The sequence below is a fragment of the Myotis nattereri genome, assembly GCF_964212035.1.
Source record: "Myotis nattereri genome assembly, chromosome: X".
Lineage (NCBI taxonomy): Eukaryota > Metazoa > Chordata > Mammalia > Chiroptera > Vespertilionidae > Myotis > Myotis nattereri.
In genome coordinates, this window is record NC_138078.1 from 2,942,109 (window position 1) to 2,959,909 (window position 17,801).

Sequence of the window (17,801 nt, forward strand, 5' to 3'; positions counted from 1 at the left end):
GTCACCTTGTTCCAGGAGAATGGCGAATGTAGCACACGTGCCATCGGCTTGTCCTGGACTTGTTTAACTAAAGAAAGTGTGCTAAGAATCAGCGTTCATACTGTGCTCTCTGCTCTCCCCATCTGCTGCCCACCTCTCATTTTCTGCAACGCGGTACAGCTGATGGCAGGCATTCTGGGGGGCCCCTGAGCCTGGCGGGAAGGAGGGCATGGATTCACGGCCCCGGACTGCCCTGCTCAGCCTCGCTGGCCGGCAGCCCCCAGCGGCTGTCTGTAGCTGGCAGAATGCTGGCCTCCCACGATGTCCATGTCCTATTGGACTGGAACTGGTGAATATGTTACCTTACATGGCCAAAGGGGCTTTGCAGATGTGACTAAAGGATCTTGTAATGGAGAGATTATTCCGAATTATTCAGGTGGGCCCAGTGTAATCACAGGATCTTTGTAAGATACAGCATTAGAGTATGCTTTGAAGTGTGGGAACAGTGGGTACCCTGCTTATCAGTTCATTGCTTACATGTTTTCCCAACTCCCCCACATTCTGAAAATGCTCTTCAAGTTACACTGTACTCCTCCTCACTTGTTCCTTGAAAGTCAAGCGCGCTTGCGCCACATGGATGTATTCTGAGCCCTTGAACAAATGCGCGAAAGATATCCCCAGAGCGCGATGAAAAAGACCACCCCTTGTTCCACTGGTGCGCATGCTCGTGGCCAAGCACCTTGGCCGTACATGTCAGCGCTTACTGTCAGCTTTCACTCTTTACCATAGAGCAGAAAACAGGAGGCTGCTTTCATAGGTGACCTGAGGTGCCTGGTAAATGAATGACGGTTTGCTGCACATAATGGAAGATTCCAACATGATAGAAAGTGTTCAAGGACCCGGAGAAATACACAAATGAAGGAAACCGGTGTATGAGAGTGTATGTAGTATGACGTCAGCTGGGGACATATGCAGGAAACAGAAGAGAGAAAATAAGCGAAAGTTGGAGTCCGGGGCTTCCGGACTATAGGAGACTTGACCTCCTTGCCTCTGCACTTCTCTGTCTGGATCCTTTACATTAAATTTAAGATTTGGAGAAGGGAGCTTCACATCCGGGGACCCTGTAGATTTACTTCTGGGAACCTTTTGAAAGAAGTAATGATAAATACAGATTACAGGCTTTATACACAGATGCTCCTTTACTCGGGGTTTTACAAATTGATAGAATTTGCATATACCATAAAATTCACCATTTAAAGCATACAGTTTATTTGTTTTCGGTATATTCACAAAGCTGTGCCACCATCACCACTATTGAGTTGCAGAACTTTTTAAAAATATATATTTTATTGATTTTTTACAGAGAGGAAGGGAGAGGGATAGAGAGTTAGAAACATCGATGAGAGAGAAACATCCATCAGCTGCCTCCTGCACACCCCCTACTAGGGATGTGCCCGCAACCAAGGTACATGCCCTTGACTGGAATCAAACCTGGGACCCTTCAGTCCGTAGGCCGATGCTCTATCCACTGAGCCAAACCAGTTAAGGCTGCAGTACTTTTTTATCACCCCCAAAGAAAGCCCATTCCCACCAGTACTCACTCCCATCCTTCTGTGCCCAGCCCCTGGCAACCACTGGTTTCCTCTCTGACTCTGGATTTGCATATTTCAGACATTTCTCATAGATGGAACCACACAGCACATGGCTTCTTTAACTCAGCACGGTGACTTCAAGGTCCGTCCGCACTTGATTGTGTCAGCACTTCATTCTTGCCATGGCTAAATAATATTCCACTGTGTAGACAGGCCATGGTTTACGTATCCATTCATCCGCGGATGGCCTTAGTTGCTTTCACCTTATGGCTGCGGTGAGTAATGCTGGTACAGACATGCTTTTGTGCGGACGTGCTTCTGTTTCCCTTGGGTATACACTAGGCATGGAATCGCAGGGCCATATGGAAACTCTTTGTTTAACTGTTTAAGAAATCACCGAACTGACTTGCACAGCAGCTCTCATGAATATGTATACTAATGCGAATGAGAAAGGGACGCCGCTGTCGGGAGGAGGACAGTGCTTAGTGAAATTGTACTATCCCCGTAGCGGACTGCTGGGTCCACTTCCAAGGTGGTTCACTCCTCTGGCTGTGGGCGCTGGCTGTCGGCAGGAGGCCTCGCTTCTTCCCCATGTGCGCCCGGAGGCCACACACTGTCCTTTCCACAGTATCCTGTTGGTTGCACAAGTCAGCTCTGGCCAGCGAGGGAGGGGACCACAAGGACATGGACACCAGGAGGCACGACCCATGGGGAGCCCTCTTAGCGGCTGGCTGCCGTGGGTGCTGCTGCGGGCGCGTGTCCTGCACAGCGTGGTGGCTGCATCCCCGGAGCGGGCTCTGCGCTCCTCCCTGCAGTCGGCTGCCCCCTGTGCTGCGTGGGCCCCTCGCCTTCTAGCTCCCCACTTCTGCCTGGAGAGCCAGGCACCCCCACACTGCCGTCAGGAGAGGGTGAACGGGCCCACATGTGGGCCCTGAGGACTGAGGAGACCCGCAGCAGGGACTTGGTGGTTTTTCTGTGGGTGCAGAGGCCGATGGCTCGCTCTGAGGGACCGATTCTGTGGGTGCTCATGTCGGCTCCGCGCTTGGCTTAGAAGGGAAGTGGAATCAGAGATGTGGGTTGGATAGCAAGCCAGGATAAAATTCACCAAAATGGTGGAGGGATCTGTTTGTTTTTGAAGCAAGGAGGATAGAAGTGTTATTATATTTACCCGCGTTGGTTATTGGACAGGAAATGGGGAAATATGAACTTATAATAGTTTTATAACAATTCTGAGCTGTAAAGCGAGTGACCTGGGCTCAGCGGTGCTGTGAGGTCAGGCCTCCCACCTGCTTGTTGATGGAGGAGCTCCTGTATGCAAACGTGAGATCCCGTATGTAAACGTGCTTAGAATTCACCTGCGCTTGGGCATCGTTCTCTAGGCTGCTATGTGAATCTAGCATAGCAGAGAGGTGCTCAGAGCTCAATGTATCTTAAAGTAGCCTTGTTTGGGGTGCAGTTTGGTCCCATTCAGGACTCGAATCACACACAGACCCCTGCTGTTACCTGCTTGACTTGGAACCAGGTCTCTGACACCATTGCCGACCCGACCCGTAAAGGAGTCGTGCTATAGACGTCGTGTTGTGGATGGGGCCCGCACGCAACGCACTCTTGCAATGGAGTCTTGAGTGCATCGTATTTGGGAGGATGTCCGTGGCACATCGTAACTTCTGTATATTTCTGTCGATATTGACCCTATTTTCTTGAAACCACATGTTTAAAACGAAGACATTCCGATCAGGGCCGTTCCGATGGTGTTCAGCAATTTCTGAGCGTGACTGGGAGAGATGAAGCCTCATCGTCGAACCAGTTTGGGGGAATAACATGGTCAAAGCTTACGGCTCTTGCGGGCTTTGGCCGCCACTCTCGGGCCAGGGACTTGAGCGGAGCACGTGGGAGGATCTGAGTGAAATTGAGGTTATCGGCTCCCCATGCGTGCCAGCCAGTGTGCGCTTATACCAACTACCGCGTAGAGCTGCCCCGACTCAGACAATATAGGTGTGGCCCGTTTTCTACAAGAGCTGTCTTGTCAATCAGTGTGATCGCGGGGTGTGGGACGGGGGGCAGTTCTTATAGCGAAGCCCATCTGGAATGCCTGCCTTCATCTATCTGTGTCAAACCCTGGTTTTTAATCAGCGTCACTTCAAGGCGGGAGGCCTGCAGACAATGTGCTCTTGTTGTTTTCCTCGGAAAACGCAAAGGACCCTTCGCAACCTTGACTCCTACTGTATGGGGCGCCCGGGCAGTATTCAGTAGGCATCTCCTCCAATTGTTACACTGCCCGTTTAGATTTTTGCATTTGGTCAGTAGTTAATATTTAACTCCTTAGCTTAGGGCCACTGGTCATAGAAAGAGTCCATTTGGGGTAGATGGAAGCTGAAATGGATGGACAGCTGGGGCCGGGGGGGGGGGGTGGGGGGGGGAGAGCAGTTCACAGGGAACGAGAACAAAGCGGAGCTGCCGTCCTGCTGTGGACGAGCCGAGCCGCATTCCGCTGTCATCACCTCATTAAACACGCTGCCTGGGAGAAGATGCTTGTCTTACCTGTTCTGTAACTTTCAATATCTGTTTCCCTGGTACTTAAAGTTGCACTTTGAGATAATAATGCTTTTAACCATGAGTGTACTGATGTTGTGACTGATTATTGCTTAGGCAAAGCCGGTGATTTAATTTTCCAACCCAAAGTTGGGGCAAAAACCAGTCAATTAGATAATATATAATTACGCATTAAAACCTGATTCTGGAGTTGATTCCGCCAACTCACACAGAATTGACCTGCTTCTGAAATGTGCTTTTCTCATTTTTGTCTTGCAGGATAACAAAGCCCTTGACCTTTGCCGATTGTGTTGGGGATGAGCTTCCTTTAGGATGGGAAACGGTATATGATAAGCAAATTGGAATTTATTACATGGACCACATAAACAGTAAGTAGAGCGCCACGTTTGAGGCATTATGTGTGAAGGAGTTTCCTCAAGGATGCTAAACCCTTTTTGTAGAGCAAAATGATCTTTACTGTCCAGTGCAACATTCAACTGGGTTTGATCCATGGAATCTGAAGTTTTCTTAAAAAAGTGAAGCAGTTATGTAGCTACCATGCCTGTATGCTGCTCGGGACTGCGTGCGTACGTCCAATGGAGGGTTTTAATATCTACTCTAAGGCACACATTTCCCAGGCAGTTTGGAACTAGACTATTTCTCACAATGAGAAGGTTGGTTATTGTAAAGTGGAGCTTACAGCTTACATGTTATTAGTACAATTAACTGCCCACCTGGTTACCTTAACTTCATTTTGGCTTGTATGTTTAATTTGAATACACCAACCCTTTTTGGTCTCTGCATAAAGACTATGGCTAAAATGGTGGGCCTTGACCATCAGCCTTCTTTATAGGACTGTTCAGAGCAGTGGTTCTCACCGGGGCTGATGTTGCCCCCCCAGGGACACTTGGTCATTACCTGGTAATACTGGATTGTCACGCATAACACAGGTGGGCAGAGGCCGGCGCACTGCCAAACCTCCTACGGTGCACAGAACGGCCCCACAAGAGAATGGGCCGACCCCAAATGTCAGGAGTGCCAAGGGCAGCACACCCTGCTTCACGGGCCCATTTCATTCGAGACCTTTTCCACCCCCTCTGCCTCTTCATCAGCCTTCCTCAGTGGGGAGTCATCTGGGGACCCAGTTCCCTCTTAGGTCCACACTTTCTCATTCTAGTGTTTCTGTCATTGTCATTTTTATTGCCGAGGGACATGACTTCCCTTTCCTGTGTTTCTGTCCTCTGGTTGTTGGCTGCGGGGCAGTCTGGGAGCGCCCGGGGGTGCACCACGCCACCACAGGAGACTCGGGCTCTTTCCTCACTCTGGTCCCCTGGCTCCGCTTGTCCCTTAGTGTGATTGGCCCACGGCGGCGCCTTTAGGATTGATTCCTTGCCCACTCACTTCCTGAATGGCAAACCCGATTGGCAGCCATGTAGTTCAGAGTGGTCCCCCGACCCAGATATTTCATCTGAATGTCAACTGTAACCAAAAAATAAGAAATAAAACCCAGAAGCAGTTGGATACACATCATTCACGGAGGGTAGCATTGTTGTCAGGCCACTCCGGGTTAGATGGTTAAACAAGAAAACAACAAACTCACTTAGCACCTCAAACGCTTCAAAGTACTCCCATGCGTGCTGTTTGCTCAGAGTGTGCATAGAAACGGCCTAACCTGAGAATTCCTAACTCACCTGAAGCCCTTCAATTACAGTGGAAGAAAATGAGTTCCAGAAATTGCATTAATCTGAAATGTACCTTTTCAATATGCAGCAGTTTTTTTAAATCGTTATTTTCTCTTTCCCTTTTATGTTTGTTCTAATTCTATTTATTGAAATTTAATTTTATGTTCATCGAATCAGATAATAAAAAATTTGAGCTAAAAGAAAAAATCTGACCGGCCAGGCTTCCCGTGTCAGTCCTGGGGCAGTGGCGTTTCTGAGACGTGGCGCTCGGCCTTGCTCTGGTGTGGCTCTTACCCAAAGATTGGGCACCCGGGAGAGGCCCGGCCCGGCCTCCCAGGCAGGTATCTGGGTGGCAAGAGGGCTTCTAGGTGGATCCATCACCTTGGCTGACCTGGTACCTCGAGTCTGTGTGTGTTTGGGGTGTCTGAGCTTGCTTTTCCAGGTGCTGCTGGGAGCTCCCACAGGTGAGGGCCGCTCCCACAGGGGAGGCAGTTCCCACAGGGGAGAGCCACTCCCACAGGGGAGGGCAGTTCCCACAGGTGAGGGCAGTTCCCACAGGGGAGAGCCCCTCCCACAGGGGAGGGCAGTTCCCACAGGGGGAGGCCACTCCCAGACGCGAGGGCCGCTTGGCCAGGCCTCTGGCCTCTGGGCCTGCGCACACCAGGCCTCACCCGCAGGCCCTGGCCTCCTGGGGCCAGGCGGTATGACTGAACAGCATAGGCATCTGCCTTACACAATCTTTCTGGAAAGCCTGCCTGCCTGCCGCTGAGGCCGGGACCTGTTCTGGCTCGTCTCTTGTAAACTCAGCCTGCTCATTCCTCCGCGCGGCTAGTCTGCTTGTCTGCGTGCTGAGTCACAGCAGGTGTTAGAGAGCGCGTCTCTGTGCCGGCCACTCTTCAGGCCCCGGGGACGGGAAAAGTGAGACCCAGTCTCCACCCTCCAGGACTCTACAGGACACTCTAGACATTAGGACTTTCTTAATGCCTCCTTGAGCACAACTGGGAGGAGCCAGCGCCTGGGGCACCCACCTCTTCCCCCTGGGGCCTTCAGAGAACCCACCTTTTCCCCCAGGAACAAGAAAGGTTATTGTTGTTGTAATAATTTGTACATAAGGGGCCAAAGACTCCATTCAGAAAACTTGCTTCTGAGAACCCAACTCTTTTTTTTTTAATGTATTTATTTTTATTGATTTCAGAGAGGAAGGGAGAAGGAGAGGTAGAAACATCAGTGATGAGAGAGAAACATCAGTCGGCTGCAGGGAGAGAAAGCAGAGTGGGAAATGGGGAGTTGAAGGGCGGGAGGAGACAGCAAGTCCATGGGGAATGCAGGGCTGCAAGGTCTGGTGCAGGAGGGGGAGGGGAGCAGGCCAGGTCAGAGGGCAGCAGGGCCGAGGCACCCTAGTCAAGAGGTTGGTGAGCGGAGGGCTGGAAATCTGTGAGCTTGACCTCCATGAGCTCTTTTGGTTCATCTCTGCCAACATTTCTTTACAGTGTGAAAAATTGTCTGGTATTGTCTTCCCCTGTCCAGTGAATAATTTCATATCTGTATAGTTTTCTCCTCATTTTAATTGTGCATATAAAAATAGAAGGTGTTCGCCTACCCGGCGTGGCTTACTGATTGAGCATCGACTCATGAACTAGGAAGTCAGGGTTCGATTCCCGGTCAGAGCACATGCCCGGGTTGCAGGCTTGACCCCCAGTAGGGGGCATGCAGGAGGCAGCCGATCCATGATTCTCTCTCATTGATGTTTCTATCTCTCCCTCTCCCTACCTCTCTGAAATCAATTAAAAATATATATTAAAAAAATAAAAATAGAAGATGTTCCACACTTTAGGAAGGTTTGTTATGTAGATTTCATAGCATGTGTTTTGGTCATTCATTTTCTTTCTTTTTTTAAATATATTTTTATTGATTTCAGAGAGAGGAAGGGAGAGGGAGAGAGAGATTGAAACATCAATGATGAGAGAGAATTATTAATCAGCTGCCTCCTGCACGCCCCCTACTGGGGATCAAGCCCGCAACCCGGGCATGTGCCCTTGACTGGAATCGAATTCAGGACCCTTCAGTCTGCAGGCCGATGCTCTATCCATTGAGCCAAACGTGATAGGGCCTGGTCATTCATTTTCATACTCACTAGTGCCATAGCTGCCTGACTCTTGGTCAACCTAAAGATCTGACTTTGAAGTCCCTTCCATTCTTTGTGTGTGTGTGTCTGTTTTATTTCACTCACGTCTTATGCTTTTCATTTCAGAGCTCACCCAGATCGAGGACCCCAGAGAGCAGTGGAGGCGAGAGCAGGAACGGATGCTGAAGGAATACTTAGTGGTAGCCCAGGAGGCTCTCAATGCCAAGAAAGAAATCTACCAGATTAAGCAGCAGCGGTTCGAGCTGGCACAGGAGGAGTTCCAGCATCTGCACAAAATGTGTGAGGACGACAGCCGCTCGTACGCCAGCTGTGAGTTCACTGACGCGTCCGCTTAACACATGTGACTTTAAAAGCCATTTCTCTGCTGGGTTCTCTGCAGACACCAAACTTTACTCGGGCAAGACAGCTTCATGAATTTCCTATTCGTGTCTGTTAGGTCATCGGTGTGCTGCCCTGGGATCAGGTGGTCATCCGCTAGCCTCTCCTGTAGCAAACACTTACCAAGTGCCTCCCTTGTGCCCAGGCACTGCATACAGTGGCGCCTAACAGAGGAAAGGTCCCTGCCCTCGCGGCGCTTACATTCAGGCGGGGAAGAGGGGAATAAGCCAATTTCAGGGAGTGACACGAAGCAACCTTGTGTTTGTCGGCGTGGGAAAGGCCTTCACGGAGACCTGGGCAGTTAGCGCTGTGTCGCTGAGCCTCGGGAAAGCCACACCTGGTTCTGTGGATCCTGGATGGAAAGATCAGGCACCTTCCCACATGTCGAGTACCTGTCTCTGTGTAGGGTCCTTTCGTGGGCCGCCCCCGAAGGTGGAGGAACACCGTATAACCCAGGGAATCGGGGAACTCTCTCTCCCCCTCGAGCTAGATGGTCACACACTGATGTCCTTGGAGGGAAACCCTCTCCGTTTGGGAGGCTGCGGAGGAGGCCCCGTGTCACGGGTGCTCAGCAGATCCTCGGGCACTGGAGGAACCAGGTCCCGCCTCGGAAGGCAAGGCATTGTGGTGCCGACCCAGTCAGACCCTTCCCGGCAGAGCTGCCACATTTCGCAGCCACCGCAGGCGCGCACGGCCGTGACTGTCCTGGGTGCCAGTGAGCTTGGGGAGAATGTTAGAGTCGGTCCCAGCAGCTTTCACTTCCTGAAAACATGAGTCTGGTTGACACGTGGAAAGACCTACCTGTGACATGCTGGCCAGAGTGCCAGGCATTCGGCTCTGGTGGCCCAGCTCTGAACATGAGGACATGGTCAAAGCTTTTATCCAGAACGGACTTAGGGCTAAGGGGCCCTAGGCCTTTCTATGGCAGCTGCTGTGGAGGGTGAGTAAGCCGCATGAGGAAGAGCGAGGTGGGGCTTCTCCCCCACCCGGAACAGGAATCTAACGTGGTCTCCTACCGCGTGCCTTGCGAGAATGCAGGGCCGCAGGTCTAATGGCATGTTTTTTCCAGGTTGTTTTCTCTCATTCTTCAGATACTGGTGTGTCCTAGGTGGTTTTTGTATTTTGTTTAACTGCCCATCAGAATGCAGTGAGTCACCTTCATGCCAGCTTCAGAGGCTGGGTTTTACTTTAAAAATCTCCATAGTTTTCCTTTTCTTGTAATGTCTTCCTCTGATTCTGGTATCAGGATAACACTGTCCGCACAGAATGAATTGGGAAGTGTTCCCTCCGCCTCGCTCTTCAGAAAGAGTTTGTGTGGGGTTGGCATTAGTGCTTCCTTAGCCATGTGATAGAATTCTCCAGAAAAGCCACTGGGGCCTGGAATTCTCTGTGAGAATGTTGTTAAGTACAGAATTGGTACCTTTAGTAGATATAGGTCTGTTCAGATTTTCTATTTCTTCTGGAATCAGTTCCAGTATTTGTGTGCTTCAAGGAATTTGTCTATTTATCTAATCTGACCGTGAGTAAACTTTTCTCTGAAGGGGTCAGAGAGTAAATATTTTCAGCTTTGTGGGCCACATGGTCTCAGCGGCAGCTACTCAGCCCTGTTGTTTCACTGCAAAAGCAGCCAGAGACAATGTGTGTGGCTTGTTCTGATAAAAGTATAAAAAACAGGTAAGGAACTGGAATCAGCCCCCAGGGAATTAGTCAAGTTTGTCAAGTTTTCGCAGAGCTCCCTTATAATTCTTCTAATTCCTGGAGGCCCTGTGGTGGGGTCCTCTCTTTCATTCCTGACATTTATCATTAGTGCCTTCTTTTTTTCTTAGTCAGTGTAGCTACCCTTTTATCGACTGTATTTATCTTTGCGATGAACTGGCTTTTGGCTTACATTCCTCCACCCCCCCCCCCATTTCTTGTCTATTTTCTATTTTATTGCTTTCTTTTCTTTATTATTTTCTTCCTTCTACTTAGTTTGGCTTTAATGTATTCTTCCTTTTCTAGCTTCCTAAAGTGAAAACTTAGATCATTGATTTCAGACCTTCCTTATTTTCTCACATAGCCTCTAAAGGTAGAAATTCTCCTCTAAGTATCACTTTACCTGCATCCCTCAAAGTGTGGGGTTTTCCTCTTCAGTCAGTTCAGGATATTTTCTCATTTCCTTTGTGATTTAGTTTTTTGACCCCGGGGTTCTGTGAAAGTAAGTTGCTGGGGCTTTTTAAAGATGTCACGTTGTTGATTTCTAATTTAATTCCATTGCGGTCAGAGACGACACTATGTAAGATTTCAGTTTGCTGAAATCTAGTAAGATGACTTTGATGGCCCAGCATATGGTCCCCTTGAACTGATCTCATAGGATTGGCAGGCCATGGCCTTGGTGCCTCGAAGTCACATCTAGTAGAAGTGCTGGCCTTTCACTGTTTCTGAGAACATCGCGTTAGCGACTCTCAACCTTTCAGGAAGTTACTTGGTAGAAGCTCGGTTGAACCATAGAAAATTGTCATTTCTGTAGCTTCAGAAGGGCTGAATATTGGTCCCTTCATATGATTCCACCCCATAGAGTTTCCTCCCAGTAGCACCTTATCTGTTCCATGGTCCCTTTTGGTTAGGTCTCCAAAGAGGCTCTCCAATCAGTGTTTCCCAGAATGCTACGGGAGAGAAGGAGGTAGCAGAACAACTTGGAGGGAAGTTTGCCAGTGATTGAAAGGAAAACTTGCCTAGGGAAGAAGGTGTGTCTCACCTATTGGCTCCTGTGCCAGTGCAGCCAGTGAGCCTGGGGACTCCGGACTGGAGCCCTCACCAGTGAAAATATAGGAGGACCTACTGCAGCCCGCGGGTTGCACAGCCAGCTGAGGGAGCGAGGGAGGAACGCACCCAGCCTCGCGGCCACTGAGAGAATGTGGGGCCTGGTTCAGAACCTGTGGTCCTGTGGAGCTGGGACATCCCTCAGCGGCCAGTTTTCGATTTCCAGGCTTGTCACTCCCTTCACACTGGGGCCAGTAGGGAATCATTCTGGGTTCCATCCCTCCCCGAGCTCCATGGAATCTGATGGATGCCCAGGAGAAAAGGAGCGCTGATGATGCTGTCTTCCAAGTGGCGTCTGAAGAAACCTTCAGCAGAGGGAACAGGCGACTGTGGTGTCGACTTGAAATTCTAACGTGCTCCTCAGACTCCATTTCCCGACCACCACAAGCCCCTGCCTAGGCGCCACCTCCGCATCTGTGCGTGTGGGCTGCCCTGGAGACCAGATCGGGCCTGTCTTCATGACGGGCTGGGGAGGCCAGCGGGTCTTGCTGGGTCCTGTGTCAAAGACCGCAGATGGAGTCTAGAAGGAGTCCAAGCGGTTCATCAGGCTGCCGCGGTCCCTGGGGCTTTGACCCAAGCTCTTTCTATTTGCCGTTTAATCTGAACTGCCAGCTACAATGAGAAAAACTCTTAGATGTGACTCAAATGAATTCCTTTTGGCCACGGGATCAAGTTCAAGACAGTGGTCCTATATTGGCTTGAATCGTCATCATCTAACAGGTGTCACCTATAGGTCTGGGCCCATGTCGGGAGCTGCTGGTGGTAGGATCCGTAGCATCCCTGGGCTGCAATCGGCCGCACAGGCCTCACAGCTCAACTTGCCCTCATGCTAGTCAGTTAAAGCGGGGAGGCGCACCCTTGCCCTGGTCCTAGGAACAGAATAACACTTGGGCTCGTTTCCCATGATTCCCTCATTGTTGGTAACTTGAAGCTAAGAGAAGCAATATTTAGCGAACTAGAGTTTCTGGGCATGGTTATGATAGCAACATTGTGAAGCACGTGGTGTTATCTCCACTGGACACACGAGGAACTGAATGTTGGAGAGGCCGAATTCCTTTTTCAAGGTTACATGCCCAGTCAGTGGTAGAACTTGGATTTGAACCCACATCCGGTTGTGCATGTAGCCTTCAGTGCTCTGTGCCCTTTCCTAGTCATGGCAGAGGCAGCTCACAAGAGCCGGCGGGGCTTTTGGAACCCCTTGCCCTGCCATTGTCCAGGTGACCTGCAAATACAGACCGGCTGTAAGCTGACAAGTCATCGGGCTGTTTTGCAACACTAAATGGGGCAAGTGGAAGCAGAGCGCTTTCTGCTTTTTGACTTTCTCATGGCCCACGGTAGGATTGCTAAACTGTTCATTTAGTTTTCAAAGATATTTATGTGGCACCTGGTGTTGGCATACACTAAATGGTGGGGACCTGATTTATCCCTAATGGCTGATTATAGGGGGAAATGAGGCCATGATGGGGGACGGAAGCATGAACTAGAATAGCCATTTCTAGTATTGGAGCAGAAGGGGATAGAGGAGGGCAGGATTTCCCTGAGTTATGGGAATCACCAGAGCAAAACCCCATTCGTTGGAGAGAAAAGATCTGGTGTTAATATTGTACCATCTGGTACCTAAGAAAATCTAGGTCATTTTTGTCGCTGACCAAAGCAGACTTAGGCACTTTGCTGGGACACAGATTTGAGCATAAGGTTAAAAGAACCCGACTTGATTTGTGTGAACTGGTGAGCTAGCCGTTCAGTACCCAGTCCCAGTACGTTTTCTGCAACTCCATTTTGTAGAGTTTTCTCCTACTGTCTTCATGCTGATATATCCTTCTATTTGCCTTCTCTTTTTAATGCTGAACACATTTGTTATTTCAGAAACTTTTTTTCTGGAGTTAACGTTTTCGTTCATCCTTCCCGAGAAGCTCTAGCCTCCGGATGTGTTGAGATGAAGTTTTGACCATTTGCAGCATCTTTTATTTTTTGGGGGGGGGATGCTTGCATGGGGTAAATTATAGTCTGAACCACAGGCCAACAAATTACGGATGGCCCACAGGCTAAGCACTGTCCACTCAGGGTATTTGTGAATAAAGTTTTATTGGAACGCAGCCACATCCATTCACTTACCTATTGTCTATAGCAGCTACAAGGGGAGAGTTGAGTTGAGACAGAGACTGTATGGCCCCCAAAGCCAAAAATACTATCTGGCCCTTCGCAGAGAAAGTGTCGCAGTCCCTGGTCTACACCAGTCGTTCTCCATGCTGCTCGGCTGCGCACAGTCTCCTGAGAGGCTGGTAAAAACTGCTGCCGCCTGGGTACAGATTTGGGTTGAGCGGGGCCAGACATTTTTTACAAAGCTTCCCAAGCGATTCTGAGAGTTGAGACCCACTAGTCTAGATGGACTCTTTCAGCAGCAGAAACATGGCTTCCTATGTTACCCTGGCTCCCAGGAGCTCCCAGAAGTCTACACCAGGTCTCTTTGGGTGGCTGGGAAAGAGCCGGCTTATCTCTGTTGGGAAAGTGCTGATCCACCCTGAATTCCTGAGTTAGGTGGTGGTGCAGCTTGACCTTATCAGCCATCAGTCCTGCCAACATTCTTTCTGAAGCTCCAAGGCCCTCCCACAAAGACTATCTTCCTTTAGTTCTCTGCTGAAGGCTTTCTCATCATCTACTATCTAGATTAGGATAAGGGCCAAAGTCCATCCATTTAGCCTTTTGTTTTCCCTTCTGCGAGCATGTCGGAGCAGGCAGGAGAAAAATGGATCGCGCAGCATTTTTCACAGGTATTAGTTGGCAAGAGGCAGTCTCGAAGGTTGTAGCAGAGCACGCATGTTTACTGAGAGATAATCCCCCCCTCTGCTCTAGACGGGATTCCTGCTTGCGATTTGGTGGCTTCTTGCTTGCTTCTGTGGGTCTTGAGTGGGCTGGAGTTTTTTTTGATCCTGTGCTTACAGTGCCTTTTAAAAAATGTTGTGCCCTCCTTTGTTGGCCTGGTTATCGCTGCTCTGGTAATTAGTACCTGTCAGCGCGGAGTCTGTCGGGGCCTGCCTCCTTTCCACCAGTCTCCCCCGGCTCCCCGGAGCAACCCCTCCAGTCTGAGCCTGGAGGCGCACCTGGTCTTGAGGAGCTGTCTGTCCAGGGAATGGCTTTGAAGAAGGGCTACTGGTCTTTTAAAGCATTTCATCCCCTTGGGGTGTGACCTTCGCTTCTCACACCACAGAGGAGGCCTGCGGGGAAGAGAGAGAGAGAGACAGACAAACAGACAGACAGACACACAGTTCCCCCTGTCACTACCCTGGGGGTGGAAATCCACCATCAGTATTGCGGTCTGCAGCATTTTGAGTGTTAAATACACAGGTCTGGTTCGCTTAGTGGGCAATGGGCTTTGGGGAGCCGAGGGGCCATTCCTTCTTACGTTGGAAAAGCTAATCTGATTAAAGGATGTTGGACAGCTGACCCGTAGCAGCCCAAGTTCCAGACACAAGTGCCTCTGTGACTTAATGGCATAATGCAGATCAAGTCCCTGCAAACTCAGTCTTTAATCTCTAAAGTGGGGGGCATAATCATCATCGCTCACAAAGATTTTTATGAGAATAGATGAAATAAGTGTGAAAGGCACCCTATAATAGCAAGGTACAATAATTTACATTGTTGTGGTCCAGCTAAACTAAAACCGTGTGATTATATCATCCCAAACAATGCGTAGACCTGAGTGGACTCCTTAAGCTGTTTAATAGCTCTGCCCACTCAGCTCTTCAAGAGAGAAGAAAGCTTCAGAGGTGAAAGTCTGGTATTTATCGTAAGCCCCGAGATTGCAGACATGTCTTAACAGAGGAAGGTAGTTCTTTTTCTAAATGATGTACAGCGCATGCTGTTAAAAATGGGGTCTGGAGTCCTGAGCTATTTCTTAGACTCCAGAAATGGATTCCATTAGACTTGCTGGCAGACATAAGGAGCGGAGAATTTGTAGAAATTGAATTATATTATTAAAAGCTACGCCAGTGTTCACAACTCCCCTTAGCGTTTGAAGATAAGACGTACTCATCGTCTTAGGTACCTGAGTGGACTTTCCCTCATCTGTCCTGGAATTTTATAATTTTAGAGCAGCGGTTCTCAACCTGTGGGTCGCGACCCCTTTGGCGGCCGAACGACCCTTTCACAGGGGTTGCCCTAAGACCATCCTGCAGATCAGATATTTACATGACGATTCATAACAGAAGCAACATGACAGTTATGAAGTAGCAACGAAAATAATTTTATGGTTGGGTCACAACATGAGGAACTGTATTTAAAGGGCCAGAAGGTTGAAAACCACTGTTTTAGAGGCTGTAGCAAAGGTAACACGAAGGATATCAGTATAAGTAAAACCTAGTGTGTCATTCAGGGTGGTTTCAGCTGTAAGTCATAGAAAAGATGAACTTCCATGGGCCTGCGCAGTAGGGAAGCGCGTTGTTCCAAAGCAGTCCTCCAGGTGGGTGGCTTCCTGTTGGTGGCACTGGTGGCTCCAGGATGTCGTGTTTCCTCAGGCTCTGCTTCCAGGACCGGTTACGCCTGGGTCTCCTGGGGGAGAGGTGGGCACCGGGCAGTGTCAGGGTGCTGCGAGTTCGGAAGGAGAGGGTGCAGGTTGCCATGTATTTGTCCACTTGTACCTGCTCCACCTCCCGTGCGCACTGCAAGTTTTGCGGCCGTGATCTGAGATCATTGGCCCGGAGGTGAACATGGCGGTTAGCTTCCCTAGACTTGGGGGGTGGCCTTACTTCTCCCCCAGTGGGTACGTTCTCCCTCACTCGGAAGGTGACAAGTTGACGCAGTGGAAGTGAGAAGTCAGCACAGCCTGGCCCATGCGCATGCTATCTGGGTCCCACGTGGAAGCCCCTTCAGCTCAGGTCTGAGACACTGAAGTCCCAGAAGTTGAATGTGGAGATTTTATAGAAATGATTCATCACCGATCTTCAGTGAAACCAGAGTCAGACGAGATAGAAGTTGCAGGATTTGGAAATAGACATTCTTCGTCTGAGAAAGAATTCCATCTTAAAAACATTTTGCTCCATGTCTGGAGAGATTACGATTGGAAATATAAGAACATAAAGTTGGCAAACACGTAGCTCCTCCTGACATTTATTTCCAGTGGATTCCAGTGGTTCAACATTCTCACTGATGGGGGCTTACAGAGGAGATTTGCCATAGAACTGGCTTTTTTTTTTTTAAATATATATTTTATTGACTTCAGAGAGAGGAAGGGAGAAGGAGAGAGAGAAACATCAATGAGGAGAGAGAATCATGGATCAGCTGCCTCCTGCACGCCCCACACTGGGGATCGAGCCCACAACCCAGGCATGTGCCCTGACTCAGAATCGAACCGTGACCTCCTGGTTCATAGGTCGACGCTCAACCACTGAGCCACACCGACTGGACAGAACTGTATGTTTTTTTTAAAGGAGATATCAACTGCTCCAGTTAACTTTGAGAATACTGTTGGGGCTAAATAACCTTGCTGTGGAAGCCACTTGGCCTTGAGCCCCATCCTCCAACAGAAAGTCAGGACATGGTTTTGAACTGGTTTCTAGACGTTAGCACCTAGTGATCTCAATGACAGCCCTCGGACCCCGGATGGAAGGAGTGAAAGAAGGGTCACCCGCCTGCAGATGGGCCTTCTGAGCAGGTGGCGGTAATGAGAATGACCCAGAGGCTGATGCCGCCAGTGTGGGGTGGAGACGGAGAGCGCTCCACGCTCAGGGAGGGCTAGAAACCAAGTCACTGCAGCCCCCAAGCTGATGGCTTCAGAAGCCTCAGAGCAAGGACACGGAAGCATGAGGAAATAGCCATGCGCAGGGCCGCTAGCTGCTCCAGCTGCTGAAAGGGCAGAGGGGCTGACAGCTCCCGCACAGGTGGCTGACTGCTCCCCACGCGCAGGTGACGGGCTCTGCGAGCCTCACTCACCCCCAGGTATGGCTACTCGGCGTGACGCCGTGTCGGTGGCAGGAGGTTAGAGCTGCCCAGTTTAAGAACCCATGTCCCTGCGATGCGCTTTCACCAGCCGGCCATCAGCGCCGAGCTGCTGGAATGCAGGGCGGCGCTCCTCTGCGGTTCTGTGCAGCAGGCCGCCTGCGGGCACAGGCGCGAGGCTAGAAAGCCGTCTTTCTCATTTCCTAGACCTTTAGTATCTGTTTTCTCTCTTACGTCAAAAATTGTTCATCTGGGGACTGTAGATGTGACGAAAATAAAACTAAAGTCTTTTGTATTGAAAAGGACCACCGTTGACTTTTTGGCTGTATCCTTCCCAAGACTCCCGTGTGCGCGCATTTTATTTATTTATTTTTAAAAATATATATATTTTTATTGACTTCAGAGAGGAAGGGAGAGGGAGAGAGAGAAACATTCATGATGAGAGAGAATCACGGATCGGCTGCCTCCTGCACGCCCCACACTGGGGATCGAGTCCGCAACCTGGGCCTGGGCCCTGATCGGGGATCGAACCTCGACCTCCTGGTTCATGGGTCAGCGCTCAACCACTGAGCCACGCCGGCCGGGCTGTGTGGGCATTTTAAAAGAAAGGAAAAGTGATCCCTAGTGTGCGTACTGTTTGCACAGTAAGAGCAATTTTCCATAATCATACCTTTCCCTCCTCCCGCGCACGTGGTGTTTAAGCCGCGGAGTTTGCAGCGGAAGTCAGCACGGCGTGCTTTACCTGCAGCGTCTCGT

The 17,801-nt window shown here is 49.9% G+C and overlaps 1 protein-coding gene across 1 annotated transcript in view; it reads left to right on the plus strand.

Moving 5' to 3' along the window:
- The window catches only part of WWC3 (WWC family member 3), a gene marked incomplete at its 5' end in the record, with an annotated part of 110,653 nt that overhangs the window by 33,242 nt on the left and 59,610 nt on the right, over positions 1 to 17,801 (plus strand). Inside the window, 2 exons of the mRNA XM_081081124.1 lie at positions 4,383 to 4,492; positions 8,037 to 8,240. Coding sequence (XP_080937250.1) covers positions 4,383 to 4,492; positions 8,037 to 8,240 — 314 coding nt within the window. The remainder of the gene's footprint in view (positions 1 to 4,382; positions 4,493 to 8,036; positions 8,241 to 17,801) is intronic.